Raw genomic sequence first — 25,296 nt, forward strand, 5'->3', positions numbered from 1 at the left:
GTTTGTTTGTTTGTTTGTTTGTTTGTTTGTGCACCTGTTGTTCGTGCACCTGCTCACTGCAGGTCAAGCACGGACTAAAAATAAAAGACCAGAATAAACTCAGCTCTTGTTGCTGTCAATCAATCAATCACGTGACGAGAAGCTTTTAACGTGTTTTCAACACAGTTTACAACATATTCTTATGATTTGTATTTACTTATTATATTCATAAACTATTTAATCAGTTTCTATTTACGTTTACTTTCAACATATCTGTCTAACTAGCGTCAAATCCACTAGAAACAATAGAACTTAAGGAAACAATAGAAACACTAGAATCATCACATTCTTCTGGAGCTCATGTCACGTGACTTCATGACAACATTATTTTATGATTTGAATTGTTCACTTAAACAATTCACAGATTATAAAAACACGTTTGTTGAAGCACGTAAATGGTGTTTATTTTCCTTACTTTGACAAAAATACCTTCAAAGGGTCATTAAAAATATTTTTTGTGGTAAACAAATGTGTTTTAAACGCTTTATTTATAATTAATAATAATTATTTATTTCTAAATGTTCCTAATGAGCCAAAAGATGTGACTGAGATCAAAATAAAACACAACTGACTCAATATTATATTATATCTGTTTCACAACATTATTAATTTATAATACATCATTTATAATTGCGTTTGTATTTTATTTTAACGTTATTTGTGTTTTTTCTACCATTGTTTTTATTCTTATTTTCATCTATTCTTTTGCATGTGTTAATATAAGTGTTAATATAAGGTGTATTTATTTATTACATCTCCAGGTGTGAAGATCATCTTACGTTGAAACCCGTTGAAGCCGCTCTACGTCACTTCCGGTGAGCTCTGTTGACGCAGCGGCTCCGCAGCTGTGACTCTGGTCCAGGACCAGGACCAGGACCAGGACTTTCTCGAGGAGCTCCCGCTGCCGGACCATGAGGTCGCGACCCTGACTCCCCGGACACTTGTTCCCAGCATGCCCCGCGGCGCGCGGACGTGTTTGTAAGCATGTGCGAGGTGACGGTGGAGGAGCGCGAGGACTCGGGTCTGGACCCGGGTCTGGACCGGACCGGGGTCCTGCTCGTGGTCAACCACAGCCACGTGCACCCGCCCTTCAGCGTCGTGCTCGCGACCCTGCTGTACCTGGCGGAGCTCGTGACCGCGGTGGTGCTGAGCAGCAGCTACCATAAGACTCAAGACAACACCTGGATGGGCTTCACGCTCACCTTCACGCTCGTGCCCGCGCTGCTCATCCAGCTCACGCTCACCTTCATCCACAGAGACCTGGGCCGAGACCGACCCCTGGTGCTGTTCCTGCACCTGCTGCTGCTGGGGCCCGTCATCAGGTGAGCGATGACGTCACAATAAAGAGGGACCCGAACCGGCAAGAGATTAGGGTCATGACCCTTGACCTCATGCAAAATATAGTTTTCACTAGAGGAGTGTGTTTGTCAAGAGTATCACAATACAAGGATATATAGTGTAGTAACAAGTATATATGTGTAGTATTGTCCAGTACTTGACTCTGGTGTTGTGATACTGTAGTAACAAGTATATATGTGTAGTATTGTCCAGTACTTGACTCTGGTGTTGTGATACTGTAGTAACAAGTATATATGTGTAGTATTGTCCAGTACTTGACTCTGGTGTTGTGATACTGTAGTAACAAGTATATATGTGTAGTATTGTCCAGTACTTGACTCTGGTGTTGTGATAGTGTAGTAACAAGTATATATGTGTAGTATTGTCCAGTACTTGACTCTGGTGTTGTGATAGTGTAGTAACAAGTATATATGTGTAGTATTATCAGTACTTGACTCTGGTGTTGTGACAGTGTAGTAACAAGTATATATGTGTAGTATTGTCCAGTACTTGACTCTGGTGTTGTGAAAGTGTAGTAACAAGTATATATGTGTAGTATTGTCCAGTACTTGACTCTGGTGTTGTGATAGTGTAGTAACAAGTATATATGTGTAGTATTGTCCAGTACTTGACTCTGGTGTTGTGATAGTGTAGTAACAAGTATGTATGTGTAGTATTGTCCAGTACTTGACTCTGGTGTTGTGATAGTGTAGTAACAAGTATATATGTGTAGTATTGTCCAGTACTTGACTCTGGTGTTGTGATAGTGTAGTAACAAGTATATATGTGTAGTATTGTCCAGTACTTGACTCTGGTGTTGTGATAGTGTAGTAACAAGTATATATGTGTAGTATTGTCCAGTACTTGACTCTGGTGTTGTGATAGTGTAGTAACAAGTATATATGTGTAGTATTGTCCAGTACTTGACTCTGGTGTTGTAGTATTTACAGACCACATGACTCTTGAAGTCGTAACTGCTTTCATTTGTTTTCAAACCAAAATATGTCCAAACATCAGCTTTAAAAGCTGCTGGACTCACTGTATCCTCTCGTCCTTAGTTATCATTCTACCTTTAGCTGCGTAGGACCTAACAACTGCTGCCATCTAGAAGCCGGAAGTTTAAGTGCAACACAAAAATGAACAAACGCTGTGAATGTTATATATAGTATATAAATTAATTGCAAATATAAAATGTTTGTTTTTAATTTTTTAATTTTTTTATCAAAATGTAAACAATAAAAAAGCGATGTTTACCTTTATAAATATTTTGTTACACCCCTAGTTTAAAACCCTGGAACATAAACGATGCACTTGATCAAATGCATGTTAACAAAAGTAGTACTTCTATACAACATATGAGCAAAACTGCATCACAATAGTTCAATTTTCTTTATGTGGGTCAAATAAAAACAACTGTAGCCTCCTGATTGGTCGAGAACTTTGTTTGTTTGTTCATCTATGAGTTTCCAAACTAGTTCATACGAGAACAAACAGTGATGCTAACAGTGATGCTGGCAGTGATGCTGGCAGTGGTGCTAACTGTGGTGCTAACAGTGATGCTAACAGTGATTCCAACAGTAGTGCTAACAGTAATGCTAACTGTGAATCCAACAGTGATGCTAACAGTGAATCCAACAGTGATGCTAACAGTGAATCCAACAGTGATGCTAACAGTGATGCTAACAGTGATGCTAACAGATGCTGTCGTCAACAAAAGTAGAAAGACAAGTTGATGCTGTAGCCATTAGCGCAGTGATGAGATGATCAGTTACATCAACACTGCATGTGTTCAAAATAGTTCAGTAAACAACGGGAAGATTGTTTAAGTTGTTTACATCCGTCACTGACGTAAACAAGAGCAAATAAACATGTTTCTGGTACATTCGTTAAACGTTAGTTTGAGTTTGTGTCGATGAATAATGAGTCACTATTATTATAATATATATAATTATAATAGTTTTAACACCTCGCGGCGTCGAAGGTCGTTCAGGGTTGAAAATATTTGACTGAACCGGTTTAAAGTGATTTTCTTGTGAAGTCGAGGACCAGATGATGAACCTCATGACCTTGAATATGTTGAACGTAAACACAAGTCACACGAGTCTTATTAGTTTCAACACTTTGATTAAACATTTGTTTCCGTGATTGTTTTCACACAAACTCACACTTTATATTTTCCTCTTTTATTTTGAAATCCCCCCGACAGCCCCTCCCCCCCCCATCCATCAACTGACAGCTCAGCTCGATGATGTCATCGTAACATAAAGGCGTGAGCGCTGCAGGCTGACTTCCTGTCTGAGAGGTCAGGGGTCAGGTTACTTGCTGCAGGAATAACTACACAAGTATGTTGTGCGACACACAAAACTGTTGCTTTATTTTTGTTGTCAGGAAAACAGAAGCAAAATAAAACCTTGAGAGAAACTTAAACCTTAACGTTTCCACGATCCTCAGGTTGTCATGGTTCAGGAAATGAGTTGTAAAAGTCAATTTATCTACAAAATAAAACAACGTTTTCAGACGTGAAACGACTTTTAATTCCTAACATGAGTCGATCACAAACATGAATCTCTCACTTCTTCATTTCTGTTTTGATTGACACACGTCTGATACAATCAAACATGTCATGTGACTGAACTGATGACATCATCACTCTCTGACTAAACTTCTGAGGTTAATTGAATCCATCAAGTAAAATAAATGACAATATTAAATGATAATATAAACAGTGAAATGACACGTAAACACACGGAGGTCATAATCAAGAACTTGTACTTCAGGTGATATTCCTGCAGCAGCAGAACCTGTTAGTGACTCAACACTCGATCCTCCTGCACTTTGATTCTTCCTGGAGCTGCTGGAGGTTCAGGGCGTGTTTTTTTATAGTATTTATGCTGAAGATGAAGTGAAACAACAGAGACTCTGATCCTACTTCACTCTTTCTGTCACTCAAGAGATCGACTCATTTCAAGAATAGAAAGAGATTCTATTGAATCAAGAGTGTGTTCATATGAAGTATAATGATAGTAACAAGTATATACGTGTAGTATTGTCCAGTACGTCATGGTCATGGTGATACAACTTGAGACTGATCTATTTGACATCGTCATGGTGATGCAACTGATCTATGTGATGTCGTCATAGTGATCGCCGGATTTATGTGACGTCGTCATGGTGATACAACTGATCTATGTGACGTTGTCATGGTGATACAACTGATCTATGTGACGTCTTCATGGTGATACAACTGATCTATGTGACGTCGTCATAGTGATCGCCGGATTTATGTGACGTCGTCATGGTGATACAACTGATCTATGTGACGTCGTCATAGTGATCGCCGGATTTATGTGACGTCGTCATGGTGATACAACTGATCTATGTGACGTTGTCATGGTGATACAACTGATCTATGTGATGTGTCATGGTGATTCAACTGATCTATGTGACGTCGTCATGGTGATACAACTGATCTATGTGACATTGTCATGGTGATACAACTGATCTATGTGACGTCGTCATGGTGATACAACTGATCTATGTGACGTTGTCATGGTGATACAACTGATCTATGTGACTTGGTCATGGTGATACAACTGATCTATTTAATGTTGTCATGGTGATACAACTGATCTATGTGACGTCGTCATGGTGATCGTCGGATATATGTGACGTTGTTATGGTGATACAACATGAGACTGATCTATGTGACGTCGTCATGGTGATACAACTGATCTATGTGACGTCGTCATGGTGATACAACTGATCTATGTGACGTCGTCATGGTGATCGTCGGATATATGTGACGTTGTTATGGTGATACAACATGAGACTGATCTATGTGACGTCGTCATGGTGATACAACTGATCTATGGGACGTAGTCATGGAGATACAACTTGAGACTGATCTATGTGACGTTGTCATGGTGATAGAACTGATCTATGTGACGTCGTCATGGAGATACAACTTGAGACTGATCTATGTGACGTTGTCATGGTGATAGAACTGATCTATGTGACGTTGTCATGGTGATAGAACTGATCTATGTGACGTCGTCATGGAGATACAACTTGAGACTGATCTATGTGACGTTGTCATGGTGATAGAACTGATCTATGTGACGTTGTCATGGTGATACAACTGATCTATGTGACGTCGTCATGGAGATACAACTTGAGACTGATCTATGTGACGTTGTCATGGTGATAGAACTGATCTATGTGACGTTGTCATGGTGATACAACTGATCTATGTGACGTCATCATGGTGATACAACTGATCTATGTGACGTCGTCATGGTGATACAACTGATTTATGTGACGTCGTCATGGTGATACAACTGATCTATGTGACGTCGTCATGGTGATGCAACTGATCTATGTGACGTCGTCATGATGATACAACTGATCTATGTGACGTTGTCATGGTGATACAACTGATCTATGTGACGTCGTCATGGTGATACAACTGATCTATGTGACGTTGTCATGGTGATACAACTGATCTATGTGACTTGGTCATGGTGATACAACTGATCTATTTAATGTTGTCATGGTGATACAACTGATCTATGTGACGTCGTCATGGTGATCGTCGGATATATGTGACGTTGTTATGGTGATACAACATGAGACTGATCTATGTGACGTCGTCATGGTGATACAACTGATCTATGTGACGTCGTCATGGTGATACAACTGATCTATGTGACGTCGTCATGGTGATACAACTGATCTATGTGACGTCGTCATGGTGATACAACTGATCTATGTGACGTCGTCATGGTGATACAACTGATCTATGTGACGTCGTCATGGTGATACAACTGATCTATGTGACGTCGTCATGGTGATACAACTGATCTACAGTGATGATCAGAACAATGTTTAAATATTTGTGAGCTCGACTGAAACACATTCTCTATCCTCTGCTCCTGGTCATTAAGACTCGCCTCATGATACTGATCTTCTCACTAATGTGTTTTTCCTCGTCCTCGTCCATTAAGATCCTCAGTGAGGAGTTTGTTCAGAGAACATCACGAGACTCTGATGAGATACACACCATCATCGCGACCATATATGGACGTCATGAAATACACAACTGGAAAAATAACTTGAAATGATACGTGTGTGTGTGTGTGTGTGTGTGTCGGTGTGTGTGTGTGTGTCGGTGTGTGTTTGCCTTTGAGGCATGTTTGACTATTTTTGTTTCTAGTTGACTCGTTTATTTACATGTATTTAACTAACGAGTCAACAACGAGCTTCACACAAACACCTTCAAGGATGTTTGTCAACACAACGAGGAAAATGTTGTCGAGACGTGAAGCTTCTGTCTCTGGAGACGACAAATCACTGGTTCTGGTCAATCATGTGACTCGGGGTCGAGGGTCAGGTGTGAGCAGATGATGAGACGTTTGTGTGTCGACGTGTGCGCTTGTGTGTCGTCGTGTGCGTTCATCAGGTCTCGACTTGTCGTCTTGCGGCGCTAAGACTGTAATTACTGGACTCGCTCAGACTTGAGTCGAACCTGCTGAGTCGACATTCTGGTCTCTGAGCTCGACTGCTCGTCCTGTCGCACCAACAGGAAGGACCTGCTGGAGGAAACTGAAGGAAGCGTCCGGACTCGTCGATACAAGAACATCTATTATCGTCGTGTCGTTACAGAAACTGTTGAATATGTTTCGTCTTCTGACTGTTTTTCATCACGTGATCGACGTGATCTGAACCTTCGTCACGACACCATCAATACGACACAACAACTACACTGTCACGACTTTTGATTGACACACGTCTGATCCAATCTAATCTCTTGAGCTGATGACAAAGTGGTTGTTATAGTAAGTAAGTAATTTAATGATGAAAACAATATTCACTAAACTATATATTTTAAAGGTCAAGATAAAACTGAGAACAACACGTTCCAAAGCTTAGGAGCAACAGTCTGGAAGGATTTCTCTCCTCTGGTCCTGAAGTTCAGGAACCATCAGTAGATTCTGATCCACAGACCTCAGAGCCCGAGCTGGGGTGTAAGTCTGGATCAGATCATGCAGGTCTGACCATGAATAGATCTGAAAGTAAGAACCAGAATTTTAAAATGATCCTGAAAGAAACTAGAGAAGAGTTTGAAGGAGAAATGTAAGTTCTTCTACTAGAGCGGCTCAGAGTATGAACTGCAGGCGAGACTTCCTTCTTGTTTAGACACAAAATAAACTGTTACAATAGTGTCAACGACACAAACACATGATAATGTTGTGACAACATTTAAGTCTCACTCTAACAGTGTGTGTCAGTTTTGTTCAGAGTTAACTAGACGTTTGTCAAACACCAGGTTCCTCAGTTTGACTGACATAAGTCACTCAAGTTCTGACTCGACCCTGAACTTTATCATCAACAATCACCAGAGTTTGACTTTTGTCCACATTTAGCTTCAAAGTGTTTTCACTCATTGTTTGATTTCTAGCAACACTTGACTAAGTTGTTCAACAGAAATATCAAACATGTCAGAGTCATGTGATGTTTAACGTCTTTTTTTTTTAACGTCATGTGATCAACAAACACGACCTTTGATTGGCTGGTGGATCACGATCAATCGATCTCTTTGCTTATTTGCAAATGTTCAAGATAAGAAGGTGATCAATTCAACATGAATCTGTCGACCATTTGTTCTGTCAACCGTGAGGCTCGAAAACAAAGAAGTGATTCAACAGAGTTTAAGTTGAACAGAAACATCTTTGATGTTCACACGTGTGTGTGTTCGGGCGTGTGTGCTGCCCTTTCATCGTGAGGTCAAAGGTCATTTATATTTGTTTTCATTGTTTATTTATACATTGAAAATACGACACTAGGGTTTTTGGACTTTTGTTATTTGTGAGTTTATTGATCCTCAATAATCTCTGAAGTGTTTTCAAACGTTGTTATTAATAACTTGAGCGTAAACGTCTTGTGTTGAAGGAAACATCAGCGATTCTAGATGTTGTTCCTTCAGACGTCGTGAAAGATCTGCTCGTGTTGCTCCGTCAGCTGCTTCCTTCCGATCAATAATGAGTATTGATCCCGTCTTTTCTTCTCCAGTTTCTAAATCTCGTTCAAGAATCTTCGTGAGGAATTTATCCTGCGAGTGAAGCATGAGGTCGATCTGGACGTTCGTCTGTCGAAGCAACAAAACCTTATCTGACGTTCCTGAGACTCTCGTGGGATTCTTGCTCCAAGAAAACATTCCTGGGATGTGACGCTCGTGTTTCTGGGATTCAACTGGAAAACCTGGTTCTTCCAGTCGTCACTGAAACCTTCGATTGAACACTTGAGTCTATTTACCTTCAGAACCACACCCTGGGAATTCCTCTGGATCCTGTCGGGCCTCTGGGAAGGGGTTCTGGTCACGTGACCTCCCCCTCGTGGCGGAGACAGGAAGTTAAACATGTTAAACAATCAAAGATTCTGATACTACTCATGAAATGATGTTTTCAACAATATTTAACTCGATCCTACGTTTGTGATTTAAAGACTGACGAGATGTTTTTATTCAGTCAACCAGAGAAAGTAACTGCGAGGTCGTGCTGCCCCCTGGTGGATCTGTGACGAACTACCAGAATCATCAGAATATTGACGATCGACTTTATCAGTTTAAATGTTGAAACTTTAATTTAAATTACTTTTTTAAAATTATTTCTATATTTAAAGTTTAAATATGTTTTAATTTCAATATTTAAATTAATATTTTCAACTTAATAACTGCTTGATCAGTCACGTGATCGTCTGTGCGTCGCATGATTGGCTGGAGGTTTGATCCAGTATCTCTGTGCTCTGTTGGTAACGTTTGAAAATATATATATATTAATTATTTTCATTGAAATATCTTTTTTTTTAATTGAACTTTCAGTAAAAAAAATGATTAAATTAAATTATTTAAAAACCGATCAAATCTTCCAGTGACAGTGAAACGCGAGGTCGTGGCGCCCCCTGCTGGTGCGTGCGTGTCATGACTGTCTCTGCCTCAGGTGCTTCGAGGCGCTCGTGGTCTACTTCAAGGCCGGGAAGCGAGAGGAACCGTACGTCACCATCTCCAGGAAGATCCACCTGAAGAAGGACCTGGCGGCGCCGGTGGAGTGGGAGATCGGTCAGTCCGAGAGAACCTTGGCTGCTCACAGGAACGCCTTCAAGCGAACGGCCGTCATCCAGGCGTTCTTAGGATCCACGCCTCAGCTCACGCTGCAGCTCTACGCCACCATCCAGGAGAAATACGTGCTGCCTATACGTCGTGAGTGTGTTTATACTTTTAGTGTAATCTATACTGTCTGTGTAGAACATCTCACTGTTGTTATTATTACACTGTTGATACATTTGTGTTTGTGTTGACGCTTGTGTTTGTGTTGACACTTGTGTTTGTATTGACACTTGTGTTTGTGTTGACACTAGTGTTTGTGTTGACACTAGTGTTTGTGTTGATGTTGATGTTGACACTTGTGTTTGTATTGACGCTTGTGTTTGTGTTGACACTTGTGTTTGTGTTGACTTTTGTGTTTGTGTTGGCACTTGTGTTTGTGTTGACACTTGTGTTTGTGTTGACACTAGTGTTTGTGTTGACGTTTGTGTTGATGTTGATGCGGACACTTGTGTTTGTGTTGATGTTGACACTTGTGTTTGTGTTGACGCTTGTGTTTGTGTTGACGCTTGTGTTTGTGTTGACACTTGTGTTTGTGTTGATGCTGACACTTGTGTTTGTGTTGACGCTTGTGTTTGTGTTGACTCTTGTGTTTGTGTTGACGCTTGTGTTTGTGTTGACACTAGTGTTTGTGTTGACACTTGTGTTTGTGTTGATGTTGACACTTGTGTTTGTGTTGACACTTGTGTTTGTGTTGATGCTTGTGTTTGTGTTGACTCTTGTGTTTGTGTTGACTCTTGTGTTTGTGTTGACACTTGTGTTTGTGTGGACACTAGTGTTTGTGTTGACTCTTGTGTTTGTGTTGACTCTTATGTTTGTGTGGACTCTTGTGTTTGTGTTTACACTAGTGTTTGTGTTGACACTTGTGTTTGTGTGGACACTTGTGTTTGTGTTGACTCTTGTGTTTGTGTTGACACTTGTGTTTGTGTTGACTCTTGTGTTTGTGTGGACACTAGTGTTTGTGTTGACTCTTGTGTTTGTGTTGACACTAGTGTTTGTGTTGACACTTGTGTTTGTGTGGACACTAGTGTTTGTGTTGACTCTTTTGTTTGTGTGGACTCTTGTGTTTGTGTTGACTCTTGTGTTTGTGTTGACTCTTGTGTTTGTGTTGACACTTGTGTTTGTGTTGACTCTTGTGTTTGTGTGGACACTAGTGTTTGTGTTGACTCTTGTGTTTGTGTTGACACTAGTGTTTGTGTTGACACTTGTGTTTGTGTGGACACTAGTGTTTGTGTTGACTCTTGTGTTTGTGTTGACTCTTTTGTTTGTGTTGACTCTTGTGTTTGTGTTGACTCTTGTGTTTGTGTTGACTCTTGTGTTTGTGTTGACTCTTGTGTTTGTGTTGACGCTTGTGTTTGTGTTGACTCTTGTGTTTGTGTTGACTCTTGTGTTTGTGTTGACTCTTGTGTTTGTGTTGACGCTTGTGTTTGTGTTGACCCTTGTGTTTGTGTTGACTCTTGTGTTTGTGTGGACTCTTGTGTTTGTGTGGACTCTTGTGTTTGTGTTGACTCTTGTGTTTGTGTTGACTCTTGTGTTTGTGTGGACTCTTGTGTTTGTGTTGACACTAGTGTTTGTGTTGACTCTTGTGTTTGTGTTGACACTAGTGTTTGTGTTGACTCTTGTGTTTGTGTTGACACTAGTGTTTGTGTTGACTCTTGTGTTTGTGTTGACTCTTGTGTTTGTGTTGACTCTTGTGTTTGTGTTGACACTTGTGTTTGTGTTGACACTAGTGTTTGTGTTGACTCTTGTGTTTGTGTTGACTCTTGTGTTTGTGTTGACTCTTGTGTTTGTGTTGACACTTGTGTTTGTGTTGACACTTGTGTTTGTGTTGACTCTTGTGTTTGTGTTGACTCTTGTGTTTGTGTTGACCCTTGTGTTTGTGTTGACTCTAGTGTTTGTGTTGACACTTGTGTTTGTGTTGACTCTTGTGTTTGTGTTGACTCTTGTGTTTGTGTTGACTCTTGTGTTTGTGTTGACTCTTGTGTTTGTGTTGACTCTTGTGTTTGTGTTGACTCTTGTGTTTGTGTTGACTCTTGTGTTTGTGTGGACTCTTGTGTTTGTGTTGACTCTTGTGTTTGTGTGGACTCTTGTGTTTGTGTTGACTCTTGTGTTTGTGTGGACTCTTGTGTTTGTGTTGACTCTTGTGTTTGTGTTGACACTAGTGTTTGTGTTGACACTTGTGTTTGTGTGGACTCTTGTGTTTGTGTTGACTCTTGTGTTTGTGTTGACTCTTGTGTTTGTGTGGACTCTTGTGTTTGTGTGGACTCTTGTGTTTGTGTGGACTCTTGTGTTTGTATTGACTCTTGTGTTTGTGTGGACTCTTGTGTTTGTGTGGACTCTTGTGTTTGTATTGACTCTTGTGTTTGTGTGGACTCTTGTGTTTGTGTGGACTCTTGTGTTTGTGTGGACTCTTGTGTTTATATTGACTCTTGTGTTTGTGTTGACACTTGTGTTTGTGTTGACTCTTGTATTTGTGTTGACTCTTGTGTTTGTGTTGACACTTGTGTTTGTGTTGACTCTTGTGTTTGTGTTGACTCTTGTGTTTGTGTTGACACTTGTGTTTGTGTTGACACTTGTGTTTGTGTTGACTCTTGTGTTTGTGTTGACTCTTGTGTTTGTGTTGACTCTTGTGTTTGTGTTGACTCTTGTGTTTGTGTGGACTCTTGTGTTTGTGTGGACTCTTGTGTTTGTGTGGACTCTTGTGTTTGTGTTGACTCTTGTGTTTGTGTTGACACTTGTGTTTGTGTTGACTCTTGTGTTTGTGTTGACTCTTGTGTTTGTGTTGACTCTTGTGTTTGTGTTGACTCTTGTGTTTGTGTTGACTCTTGTGTTTGTGTGGACTCTTGTGTTTGTGTTGACTCTTGTGTTTGTGTTGACTCTTGTGTTTGTGTTGACTCTTGTGTTTGTGTTGACTCTTGTGTTTGTGTTGACTCTTGTGTTTGTGTTGACTCTTGTGTTTGTGTTGACTCTTGTGTTTGTGTTGACTCTTGTGTTTGTGTGGACTCTTGTGTTTGTGTGGACTCTTGTGTTTGTGTTGACTCTTGTGTTTGTGTTGACACTTGTGTTTGTGTTGACTCTTGTGTTTGTGTTGACTCTTGTGTTTGTGTTGACACTTGTGTTTGTGTTGACTCTTGTGTTTGTGTTGACTCTTGTGTTTGTGTTGACTCTTGTGTTTGTGTTGACCCTTGTGTTTGTGTTGACTCTTGTGTTTGTGTTGACTCTTGTGTTTGTGTGGACTCTTGTGTTTGTGTGGACTCTTGTGTTTGTGTTGACTCTTGTGTTTGTGTGGACTCTTGTGTTTGTGTGGACTCTTGTGTTTGTGTTGACTCTTGTGTTTGTGTTGACTCTTGTGTTTGTGTTGACTCTTGTGTTTGTGTTGACTCTTGTGTTTGTGTTGACTCTTGTGTTTGTGTTGACTCTTGTGTTTGTGTTGACTCTTGTGTTTGTGTGGACTCTTGTGTTTGTGTGGACTCTTGTGTTTGTGTTGACTCTTGTGTTTGTGTTGACACTTGTGTTTGTGTTGACTCTTGTGTTTGTGTTGACTCTTGTGTTTGTGTTGACCCTTGTGTTTGTGTTGACTCTTGTGTTTGTGTGGACTCTTGTGTTTGTGTTGACTCTTGTGTTTGTGTTGACTCTTGTGTTTGTGTTGACTCTTGTGTTTGTGTGGACTCTTGTGTTTGTGTGGACTCTTGTGTTTGTGTGGACTCTTGTGTTTGTGTTGACTCTTGTGTTTGTGTTGACTCTTGTGTTTGTGTTGACTCTTGTGTTTGTGTTGACTCTTGTGTTTGTGTTGACTCTTGTGTTTGTGTTGACTCTTGTGTTTGTGTGGACTCTTGTGTTTGTGTTGACGCTTGTGTTTGTGTTGACTCTTGTGTTTGTGTTGACGCTTGTGTTTGTGTGGACTCTTGTGTTTGTGTTGACGCTTGTGTTTGTGTGGACTCTTGTGTTTGTGTTGACTCTTGTGTTTGTGTTGACGCTTGTGTTTGTGTTGACTCTTGTGTTTGTGTGGACTCTTGTGTTTGTGTTGACACTTGTGTTTGTGTTGACGCTTGTGTTTGTGTTGACTCTTGTGTTTGTGTTGACGCTTGTGTTTGTGTGGACTCTTGTGTTTGTGTTGACGCTTGTGTTTGTGTGGACTCTTGTGTTTGTGTTGACTCTTGTGTTTGTGTTGACGCTTGTGTTTGTGTTGACTCTTGTGTTTGTGTTGACTCTTGTGTTTGTGTTGACTCTTGTGTTTGTGTTGACTCTTGTGTTTGTGTTGACTCTTGTGTTTGTGTTGACTCTTGTGTTTGTGTTGACTCTTGTGTTTGTGTTGACTCTTGTGTTTGTGTTGACTCTTGTGTTTGTGTTGACTCTTGTGTTTGTGTTGACTCTTGTGTTTGTGTTGACTCTTGTGTTTGTGTTGACTCTTGTGTTTGTGTGGACTCTTGTGTTTGTGTGGACTCTTGTGTTTGTGTTGACTCTTGTGTTTGTGTGGACTCTTGTGTTTGTGTTGACTCTTGTGTTTGTGTTGACTCTTGTGTTTGTGTTGACTCTTGTGTTTGTGTTGACCCTTGTGTTTGTGTTGACTCTTGTGTTTGTGTTGACTCTTGTGTTTGTGTTGACTCTTGTGTTTGTGTTGACCCTTGTGTTTGTGTGGACTCTTGTGTTTGTGTTGACTCTTGTGTTTGTGTTGACTCTTGTGTTTGTGTGGACACTAGTGTTTGTGTTGACTCTTGTGTTTGTGTTGACTCTTGTGTTTGTGTTGACTCTTGTGTTTGTGTGGACACTAGTGTTTGTGTTGACTCTTGTGTTTGTGTTGACTCTTGTGTTTGTGTGGACACTAGTGTTTGTGTTGACTCTTGTGTTTGTGTGGACACTAGTGTTTGTGTTGACTCTTGTGTTTGTGTTGACTCTTGTGTTTGTGTGGACACTAGTGTTTGTGTTGACTCTTGTGTTTGTGTGGACACTAGTGTTTGTGTGGACTCTTGTGTTTGTGTTGACTCTTGTGTTTGTGTTGACACTTGTGTTTGTGTGCACAGTGGCTCTGATGATCATCACGCTCGTCTCCATCACGTACGGCGCTGTGGTCTGCAGCGTCCTCGCGATCCAGATCCGCTACGACGACTACAAGGTGCGACTGAAGGTTCCGGCCTACCTGTGCATGATCGCCTGGAGGGTTCTGGAGATCGCCACCCGGGTCACGGCGCTGGTCCTGTTCAGCACGGCGCTGACTCACTGGGTGGTTCTGGTGGGTCTCCTCAACCTGCTCTTCTTCTTCTTCCTGCCCTGGGCCGAGTTCTGGGCCAAGCGAGGCTCGCTGACGGAGAACGTGGAGAAGAACTTCTCCCGGCTCGGCACGGTGGTGGTCCTGAGCATGTTCACGCTGCTCTACGCCTGCATCAACGTCTTCTGCTGGTCGGCCGTGCAGCTGGACCTGTCGCACCGCGAGCTCATCGACAGGAAGCAGCGCTGGGACCGGCTGGCGTTGTACTACGCCGCTCGCTTCCTGGAGAACCTGCTGCTCATCACGCTGTGGTACTTGTACAAGTCGGACTTCTACGAGTACGTGTGCGCGCCGCTGCTGGCCGTGCAGCTGCTGATCTGCTACAGCCTGGCCGTGCTCTTCATGCTGCTCTTCTACCAGTTCTGTCACCCGTGTCGCCGCCTCTTCAAGCACAACGTGCACGACTGCCTGCGCTGCGTCTGCTGCCGCCGGCCGCCGCGCCCCGGCACGCTGCCGCCCTCGTACTCCACCGCCGCCACCATGGTGCTGGCGCCGGAGGATCCCTCGCAGCCGCTGAACCCGCCGCCGCCGCGGGAGACGTCCACTGTTGATGACATCACTGAAGCTGTGTGAGCGACGTTTGTCTTGATCCTCCGCCATCTTGATGAGGTCATCACCGGTGATGAGGTCATCACCTGTGATGAGGTCATCACCTGTGATGAGGTCGTCACCTGCGATGAGGTCGTCACCTGCGATGAGGTCATCACCAGCGATGAGGTCATCACCTGCGATGAGGTCATCACCTGCGATGAGGTCATCACCAGCGATGAGGTCATCACCAGCGATGAGGTCATCACCTGCGATGAGGTCATCACCTGCGATGAGGTCATCACCTGCGATGAGGTCATCAGCAGCGATGAGGTCATCACCTGCGATGAGGTCATCACCAGCGATGAGGTCATCAGCAGCGATGAGGTCATCACCTGCGATGAGGTCATCACCTGCGATGAGGTCATCACCAGCGATGAGGTCATCACCAGCGATGAGGTCATCACCAGCGATGAGGTCATCACCTGCGATGAGGTCATCACCTGTGATGAGGTCATCACCTGCGATGAGGTCATCACCTGCGATGAGGTCATCACCTGCGATGAGGTCATCACCAGCGATGAGGTCATCAGCAGCGATGAGGTCATCACCTGCGATGAGGTCATCACCTGCGATGAGGTCATCACCAGCGATGAGGTCATCAGCAGCGATGAGGTCATCACCTGCGATGAGGTCATCACCTGTGATGAGGTCATCACCTGTGATGAGGTCATCACCTGTGATGAGGTCATCACCTGCGATGAGGTCATCACCTGTGATGAGGTCATCACCTGCGATGAGGTCATCACCAGCGATGAGGTCATCACCAGCGATGAGGTCATCACCTGCGATGAGGTCATCACCTGCGATGAGGTCATCAGCAGCGATGAGGTCATGAGGTCGACTAATAGTTGTGTTTATTTACAGACTTTTCTATACAAATGTTTTATTAAGATTTCTTCAAATGTTTTCAGCTAAAAATAAAGGTAATTCAATCAAAATGATAGTTTTTTCTAATATAAATATTTATTTTTTCTTCATTTATATCCATGAAATTAAAATAATATTTAAATACTATTTTTTTTACTATTATTCTTAATATAAAACAGATTTTTTTAAAGAAACATCTTCAGTTTAAAATGTTTTACATTAAAATTAAGTAAAAGGTCATTAAATGCTTGAAAACAGTGATTTAAATTTGATAGATTAATAAAAAAGAATAAATACTTGTTTACTAACATCTGTTTACATAGTTTCATATTCACTGAAGCAACATATTTATAGAATTAATGTTATTAAATCACGTGTTTTTTATGGAAGAACATTTGTTCGCTTGTATATCAGTCACGTGTTGACCTCACCAAGATGGCCGCTCGGCTGGAACAGGAAGTTGATCTTTGGCGACGTGTTTGGTTTCAAAGCTTTGATGGAAACGTTTTTGTGCCTTTTTCAAGATCAGGACATGTAGCAGAAACATGTGGTCATAATGTTTTGATGCTGACGCACCTTAGTGAGTCCTTCACTCTCTTCCTCTCCTCCTTCCTCTTCCTCTTCCTCTTCCTCCTCTTCAATCTTCTGTCTGAGAAATGACAGTGAACGCAGCGTGTTGCCTTCAAAGTCGCGCCTGGTCCCGACTTTAAAATCCCTGATGTTGTAAAAGATGTTTAAAAAATATCAGAACAATATTAAAAATTCAACTTGACGTGTATTTTTGCTTCACAACGACGTGAATAATTGTTTTAACACTAAACCATGTTTTTATTGTTTGTGCCTCGACTACTGTTGCTACTTGAAATAAAATGGCTTCAACTGTTTGTCTTTGAGTTCAACAAAACATTTGTTACATTTTGACACCATTTTAATTTTGACAGAAAATGTAACCAAAACTGACTCGGTTCAAACTGCAGTTGCACTTGATCAACACCAGGGGGCGACACTGGATTTAAATACGAAAGATTTGCACTTTAGTTAAAGATCATCTTATCGACTCTGAGCAGTTTTAACAACAAAAAAATACGTTTCAATTTAGTTTAAATTATTTACAAACATAAAACAAATAACAATAAAAAAAATGTTTCAAGGTTTTTGAGGATCCATTGAAACAAACTTGATTTTTTAAATATTTTTATGACATAATGGTATTTAATAAATAATATTTAATCAATAATGTATTTAATAATTATATTTAATCAATAATAACGATATTTAATAAATAATAATATTTAATCCATAATATTTTAACAATAATAATGGTATTTAATAAATAATAATATTTAATCAATAATATTTAATAAATAATAATGGTATTTAATCAACAATAATGATATTTAATAAATAATATGTAATCAATAATAATGATATTTGATAATTATATTTAATACATAATAATAATATTTAGGCTTCGATCATTTAACATCTGCAAGAAGCTCCTCTGCATGTTCTACCAGTCTGTGGTGGTCAGTGTTCTATGCTGTGGTGTGTTGGGGTGGAAATGTGTCCAAGAGGAGGTCAACAGGTCAACAGGTTGATCAGGTCAACAGGTCAACAGGTTGATCAGGTCAACAGGTCAACAGGTTGAACAGGTCAACAGGTCAACAGGTTGATCAGGTCAACAGGTCAACAGGTTGGACAGGTCAACAGGTCAACAGGTCAACAGGTTGATCAGGAGGGCTGGTTCTGTGGTTGAAATGAAGCTGGACTCACTGGTGACAGTTGCTGAGATCATTGAACAAACTACTGTCCATCATGATGATGACATCATCCTCTGAACACTGTCATCAGTGAGCAGAGAAGCAGATGAAGCACGATTGCTCCTACCAGGTGCAAAACAAATAGACTCAGGGACTCATTCATTCCTCGGGCTATTAAATTGTACAATTCTGAGATCGGGGGCAGAAGTGGAGTGAAAGTATCTGGATGTTCTGTTCCATGTTTTATTCTTTGTATCCTTTGTCTTTGTTGTTTTTCTTTAATCTATGTTCTTTATCTTTAGACTTAGATTGTATCATCTTGTTCTTCCTCTTTATGTTCTTCTTCTTCTTTTTTTTTTTATGTATTATTTTTTATTGTTTATGAAAAACTGCTGGTTACTGGAAAAAACAATTTCCTGAAGGAGACCTCCTGAGGGATCAATAAAGTTTTACCTTACCTTACCTTACCTTACCTTACCTTACCTTATTTAATAAATCATAATAATATTTAATTATTAATAATGACGTCTAATAAATAAAAAAATATTATATTTAATAAACCATCAAAGATGTTTTATCTGCTGAAGTGGAGCAAAAGTCCAGATTCCAGACGGAATGTCTCCCAGAAGGAAGTAGATCCACTTCCTTGTTGCTTCATGAAGAGCACCTGTGTTACACCTGCACACCTGAGAGGGGCGGAGCCTGAGCTATAAAGGTGAGAGCAGGAATTCTTCTGCTCACACTCGGGCAACATGAGCAACTGGATCATCAACCACGGACTCTCGTCCTTCATCCTGGTGAGTTCTTCAGGTCACATGACTCGTCACATGACTCGTCACATGACCTCTCGCTCCACAGGTGGTCTGGATGGCCATCAACATCTTCCTTTTCGTGTATCGCTACCAGTACTACGACCAGGGCGACCAGTTCTACTACACCCGACACCTGCTCGGGGTGAGTGAACAAGTGTGGGCCGATGAGGTTCTGGTTCTGATCCTGGTTCTGATCCTGGTTCTGGTCCTAGTCGGCGCTGGCCTGGGCCCGAGCGCCTGCTGAGGTTCTGAACTTCAACTGCTTGTTGATCCTGTTGCCGGTTTGTAGGAACCTGTTGTCTCTGCTGCGAGGATCCATGGTGAGTGACAGCTGTCAATCTAGAGCGACTGACAGCTGAGTGTTGTTGTTGATTTATTTGAAAACATGTTTACAAAACAAATCCTTTTATTTTGACTAAAATAATGTGAAAAAAATATTAAAACGTTTATTTATTAACTTAAGAACAAAACTTGAATATTATTCAAATACTTTTCATTATAAAACTATATTTCAATGAATTAAAATTTAAAATTAATAATAAAAATCTATTCTAATAATCAAATTTTCTTTAAAGACAAAAAAGGAAAAAAGTAAATTTGACTTAAGTTTTGATATTTATCTATAAAAGAAAATTATTTTAGCTTTAATTATATATGATTTTCTATTAAAGTTTTTTTTATCAGTAATTAAATAAAATCATTCCATAAAAAAAACACTTTTCTTTATTCAAACACAAAATAAAAGTATTTGTTTCTTCACTTTTGTTGTGTTTGTTTGTTTCTTCAGTGTTGTTGTGTTTGTTTATATTTAGTGTTGTTGTGTTTGTATCTCAGCGTTGTTGTGTTTGTTTCTTCAGCGTTGTTGTGTTTGTTTCTTCAGCGTTGTTGTGTTTCTTTCTTCAGCGTTGTTGTGTTTGTTTCTACAGTGTTGTTGTGTTTGTTTCTTCAGTGTTGTTGTGTTTTTTCTACAGTGTTGTTGTGTTTTTTTCTTCAGCATTGTTGTAGTTTTTTTAGCGTTGTTGTGTTTGTTTCTTCAGTGTTGTTGTGTTTGTTTCTACAATGTTGTTGTGTTTGTTTCTACAGTGTTGTTGTGTTTGTTTCTACAGTGGTGTTGTGTTTGTTTCTACAGTGTTGTTGTGTTTGTTTCTACAGTGTTATTGTGTTTCTTTCTTCAGCGTTGTTGTGTTTGTTTCTACAGTGTTGTTGTGTTTCTTTCTTCAGCGTTGTTGTGTTTGTTTCTACAGTGTTGTTGTGTTTGTTTCTTCAGTGTTGTTGTGTTTGTTTCTACAGTGTTGTTGTGTTTGTTTCTTCAGCGTTGTTGTGTTTCTTTCTTCAGCGTTGTTGTGTTTGTTTCTACAGTGTTGTTGTGTTTCTTTCTTCAGTGTTGTTGTGTTTTTTCTACAGTGTTGTTGTGTTTGTTTGTTCAGCATTGTTGTAGTTTTTTTTAGCGTTGTTGTGTTTGTTTCTTCAGTGTTGTTGTGTTTGTTTCTACAATGTTGTTGTGTTTGTTTCTACAGTGTTGTTGTGTTTGTTTCTACAGTGTTGTTGTGTTTGTTTCTTCAGTGTTGTTGTGTTTGTTTCTACAGTGTTGTTGTGTTTGTTTCTACAGTGTTGTTGTGTTTGTTTCTACAGTGTTGTTGTGTTTGTTTCTACAGTGTTGTTGTGTTTGTTTCTACAATGTTGTTGTGTTTGTTTCTACAATGTTGTTGTGTTTGTTTCTACAGTGTTGTTGTGTTTGTTTCTACAGTGTTGTTGTGTTTGTTTCTACAGTGTTGTTGTGTTTGTTTCTACAGTGTTGTTGTGTTTGTTTCTACAGTGTTGTTGTGTTTGTTTCTACAGTGTTGTTGTGTTTGTTTCTACAGTGTTGTTGTGTTTGTTTCTTCAGTGTTGTTGTGTTTGTTTCTACAATGTTGTTGTGTTTGTTTCTACAGTGCTGTTGTGTTTGTTTCTACAGTGTTGTTGTGTTTGTTTCTACAGTGTTGTTGTGTTTGTTTCTACAGTGTTGTTGTGTTTGTTTCTACAGTGTTGTTGTGTTTGTTTCTACAGTGTTGTTGTGTTTGTTTCTACAGTGTTGTTGTGTTTGTTTCTACAGTGTTGTTGTGTTTGTTTCTACAGTGTTGTTGTGTTTGTTTCTACAGCGTTGTTGTGTTTGTTTCTACAGCGTTGTTGTGTTTGTTTCTACAGCGTTGTTGTGTTTGTTTCTACAGTGTTGTTGTGTTTGTTTCTACAGTGTTGTTGTGTTTGTTTCTACAGTGTTGTTGTGTTTGTTTCTACAGTGTTGTTGTGTTTGTTTCTACAGTGTGGTTGTGTTTGTTTCTACAGCGTTGTTGTGTTTGTTTCTACAGTGTTGTTGTGTTTGTTTCTACAGTGTTGTTGTGTTTGTTTCTACAGTGTTGTTGTGTTTGTTTCTACAGTGTTGTTGTGTTTGTTTCTACAGTGTTGTTGTGTTTGTTTCTACAGTGTTGTTGTGTTTGTTTCTACAGTGTTGTTGTGTTTGTTTCTACAGTGTTGTTGTGTTTGTTTCTACAGTGTTGTTGTGTTTGTTTCTACAGTGTTGTTGTGTTTGTTTCTACAGTGTTGTTGTGTTTGTTTCTACAGTGTTGTTGTGTTTGTTTCTACAGTGTTGTTGTGTTTGTTTCTACAGTGTTGTTGTGTTTGTTTCTACAGCGTTGTTGTGTTTGTTTCTACAGTGTTGTTGTGTTTGTTTCTACAGTGTTGTTGTGTTTGTTTCTACAGTGTTGTTGTGTTTGTTTCTACAGTGTTGTTGTGTTTGTTTCTACAGTGTTGTTGTGTTTGTTTCTACAGTGTTGTTGTGTTTGTTTCTACAGTGTTGTTGTGGCAGAACGATGAGGAAACAACTGGACAAAAACCTGAGCTTTCACAAACTTGTGGCTTATATGATCGCACTGATGACAGGTGTGTCTGCACACACACACACACACACACACACACACAAACATATACACACACGCACACACACGCGCAAACAGACACACACACATTTTGTCAGATAAACTGTGTCAATGTTCGTTTTACAATCTGAGGTCAAATGTCGAGACTTTATCAGTTCGACATGTTTGTCTTGATCTGTCAATCAATCACTGAGACGTCACCAGATCAAACGTTTAAAGATATATTTTCTGTGTGTGTGCGTGTGTGTGTGTGTGTGCGTGTGTGTGTGCGTGTGTGTGCGTGTGTGTGTGTGTGTGTGCGTGTGTGTGTGTGTGTGTGCGTGTGTGTGTCTCAGCTGTGCACGTGGTCGCACACCTGCTCAACATGGAGTGGTACAACAACAGTCGTCATGGCGACTACGACCCGCTCAGCTCGGCTCTGTCGGACCTCGACGACACCAACGAGACCACGTACCTGAACCCGATCAGGATCCAGGACCTGGTGAGTGACAGTGATTGACAGGTCGGATCATCTCATGAAAACGTCACTAATGGCTACGTTGACCACAAATCAAACATAAACTAAAACCACTTCAGTGGAAGATGTTCGTGAGAGAAAAACAAATGTAGTTTCATCATGAAGTATTTATTTATGTGTAACATGTGTTTGAACAGAAGTGAAAGTAAAACACTGTATATATATATATATATATATATATATATATATATATATACACACACAAGCACTTTTATAAATGCAACACAAATGTCTTAAAAAGTTTAATTATAACATTATATAGTTTTATAAATAAATAAATATATATATATATATATAAATGTGTATTTCTACATAAATATTATTTTTATCTCCATAAATAAAAAAGATAATTTTATTATTTTTCTAAATTATTTCCGTTACTTCACTTTTTTATATTGTAAATATCATTTTTTTAAACAAATGTATCTTTTTCTTTTTGTTATATTTTAATTCATATTGATTGAACTAATGTGTTATTAATATTTTCTATTGAATATAAAGATCAGAAACAAACGTATTTTATAAATATTTAACCATTGAAAGGAATGATGTTTATGAGTCTGTGAAGCGTGTTGATTGACGGTTGCTCTGGTCCAGGACCCTCAGCAGATCCCGACCCGTGTGGTCTTCACGACCATCGCGGGTCTGACCGGCGTCATCATCACGGTGTCGCTCGTGCTCATCATCACGTCGTCCATGGAGTTCATCCGTCGCTCCTACTTCGAGGTCTTCTGGTTCACGCATCACCTCTTCATCGTCTTCTTCGCCGGCCTCGTCTTCCACGGCGCCGGGTGAGTCGCCGCGCCCTCGGCCTCCCGTGACCCTTGACCTCCCGTGACACCTTTGACCTCCCGTGACCCTTGACCTCCAGACGCATCGTGAGAAGCCAAAGTGACGACAAACACAACGTGACGCTGTGCAAGGATCGCAGCGACGAGTGGGGGAAGACCCCGGAGTGTCCGGTGCCTCAGTTCGCAGGAGGATTTCCTAAGGTTTGAACAATTCATACAAATATATTAATATTAATATATTAATATAAAGTTTGATCATAGACTGAAATACTTATATATATATTTAACCAGTTTAATCTGAGACTTCTTTCATTCGATCTCAACAGGATTGAACTTTTTTACTTCATTAACATCTTTATTTATTCTTCAATATTCTTATGTTTTTATTATTTCAACAGTTGAATTAATGTTGTCCTATTGTTTTTTAATAATAATTTAATAATAAAATGTTACAGTTTCTTAATGGAATAATTCAATCATTTGTAAATTAAAGGGATTCATTTGTTTTATCTTTAATAGTATAATAATTACAATAATGACTATAATAATTATATGAATTATTATTAACAATCATAATTAATATTATAATTATTAAAATCATTATTATAATAATAATTATTGTCATTGTTGTTATTAATAATAATTATAATAAGAATATATTATTATAATAATTATTGTTATATGTTATAATATATAATTATTATTAATAATAATAATTAAAATAATAATATATTATAATAATATCTAATTATTGTTATTAATAATAATTATAATTACTATAATTATAATAATAATAATATTTATAATTATATATAATAATAATAATTAACAATAATTATTTTTATTAATAATAATAATTATAAAAATGATCTGGTGACTCTTTTATTAACGTATTTATTTAAAAAAACAAATTCAAGAAACAAAAATGTTCATAAAAAATGATTCAATGTTTTTAAAAAGTTAAAAGTTTCAACATGTTCTGGTTCCAGACGTGGATGTGGGTCATCGGGCCGATGGTTCTGTATCTGTGCGAGCGTCTGCTTCGCTTCGTCCGCTACATGCAGCCGGTCACGTACAGGAAGGTGAGCCTTGACCCCCTGACCCCTGACCCCTGACCCCTGACCTGACGACCTCCACAGATCGTGATGCGACCCTCCAAGGTTCTGGAGCTGCAGCTGGTGAAGAGCGGCTTCAGGATGGAAGTGGGTCAGTACGTGTTCCTCAACTGTCCGTCCATCTCGGCGCTGGAGTGGCATCCCTTCACCATGACCTCCGCCCCCGAGGAGGACTTCTTCAGCGTCCACGTGCGCTCGGCCGGAGACTGGACCGACAAACTGATCCGCATCATGGAGCAGCTGCCGGAGGGAGCGCAGGGGCCCAAGTGAGTGCGAGAGCGCCCCCTGCAGGCGCACGTCAGGATCTGAACTTTAACGACGTTCAAGTAAAACAAACTCTGCTTATGAGACGAAAACAACTTGTTTTACGTCATTTTATTCTTTTAATTTTCGTTTCTATGAGTTTTTACATCTTAACGCTTTTGTCAGAACATGAGAGAGTTTTCTCAGCAAAAGAAACATTTTGGTTTTTCATAAAAATGTGTAGAAACTGATCTTATGTAGAAATGAAAAGAAACATTGGTTCTAACAATAGTTCCTGACAAGAACGTGACAGCTGTCAATCACTGGAAACAACGTTAAAAAATGTTTATTCATCTTAGATGAGAAATTAAAATGTTTTTAATTATAAATATTTTCTATTATTTAATTGAAATCTGTGGAAAAGTTTCACGTCAGAATGAACAGGTTGGTTGCAGCAGACGACCAGACGCTGATGCTTCTAGAGTGAGACGCATGAGAGGTTGTGGGTTCAAGTCTGTCTGTGCTCAGGATGGGTGTGGACGGTCCGTTCGGGACGGCCAGCGAGGACGTGTTCGACTACGAGGTCAGTATGCTGGTCGGCGCCGGCATCGGCGTCACACCCTTCGCCTCCATCCTCAAGTCCATCTGGTACAAGTTCAAGGAGTCGGACCCGAAGCTCAGAACCAGGAAGGTAACGACGCCGTCGTCGGTTCTGTTTCTCTCACCAATGTGGGTCGAAGTGTTTCTCACTCGAATAGAACCAGATGTTTCTATTCTTCATCAAACTTTACGCTTAATGTCGTCAATAATGTCTGATTCTATATTTAATCACATTTAATATTTATTATCTGATATTTTATTATCTTATATCTTATAATCTTGTATTT

General features: G+C 39.8%; 2 protein-coding genes across 2 annotated transcripts in view; both read left to right on the forward strand.

Annotated features, from left to right (window-relative positions):
- The first annotated feature begins 864 nt into the window (after positions 1-864).
- Positions 865-15,506, forward strand: xkrx (XK related X-linked). Its single transcript, XM_087799372.1, has 3 exons — positions 865-1,361; positions 9,372-9,631; positions 14,557-15,506. The coding sequence occupies exons 1-3, from the start codon at positions 1,024-1,026 to the stop codon at positions 15,372-15,374; spliced, it is 1,416 nt and encodes a 471-aa protein (XP_087655498.1). The 5' UTR covers positions 865-1,023; the 3' UTR covers positions 15,375-15,506.
- A 3,168-nt stretch (positions 15,507-18,674) lies between these two features.
- The window catches only part of nox1 (NADPH oxidase 1), a 9,399-nt gene continuing 2,777 nt past the window's right edge, over positions 18,675-25,296 (forward strand). The window contains exons 1-10 of the mRNA XM_087799173.1: positions 18,675-18,816; positions 18,878-18,973; positions 19,044-19,151; positions 21,660-21,747; positions 22,079-22,224; positions 22,858-23,051; positions 23,132-23,252; positions 24,041-24,133; positions 24,191-24,432; positions 24,938-25,100. Of these exons, the coding sequence (XP_087655299.1) occupies positions 18,772-18,816; positions 18,878-18,973; positions 19,044-19,151; positions 21,660-21,747; positions 22,079-22,224; positions 22,858-23,051; positions 23,132-23,252; positions 24,041-24,133; positions 24,191-24,432; positions 24,938-25,100 (1,296 nt within the window). The 5' untranslated portion in view covers positions 18,675-18,771. The remainder of the gene's footprint in view (positions 18,817-18,877; positions 18,974-19,043; positions 19,152-21,659; positions 21,748-22,078; positions 22,225-22,857; positions 23,052-23,131; positions 23,253-24,040; positions 24,134-24,190; positions 24,433-24,937; positions 25,101-25,296) is intronic.

Source organism: Callionymus lyra, chromosome 9 (assembly GCF_982586985.1).
Source record: "Callionymus lyra chromosome 9, fCalLyr1.hap1.1, whole genome shotgun sequence".
In the NCBI taxonomy this organism is placed as follows: Eukaryota; Metazoa; Chordata; class Actinopteri; order Syngnathiformes; family Callionymidae; genus Callionymus; species Callionymus lyra.

Excerpts from the sequence above, each read along its gene's own strand:
- xkrx (XM_087799372.1), top strand. The coding sequence starts at position 1,024 with ATGTGCGAGGTGACGGTGGAGGAGCGCGAGGACTCGGGTCTGGACCCG. Across the intron at positions 1,362-9,371 it reads CTGCTGGGGCCCGTCATCAG|GTGCTTCGAGGCGCTCGTGG; the intron begins GTGAGCGATGAC and ends TCTCTGCCTCAG. Across the intron at positions 9,632-14,556 it reads ATACGTGCTGCCTATACGTC|TGGCTCTGATGATCATCACG; the intron begins GTGAGTGTGTTT and ends TTGTGTGCACAG.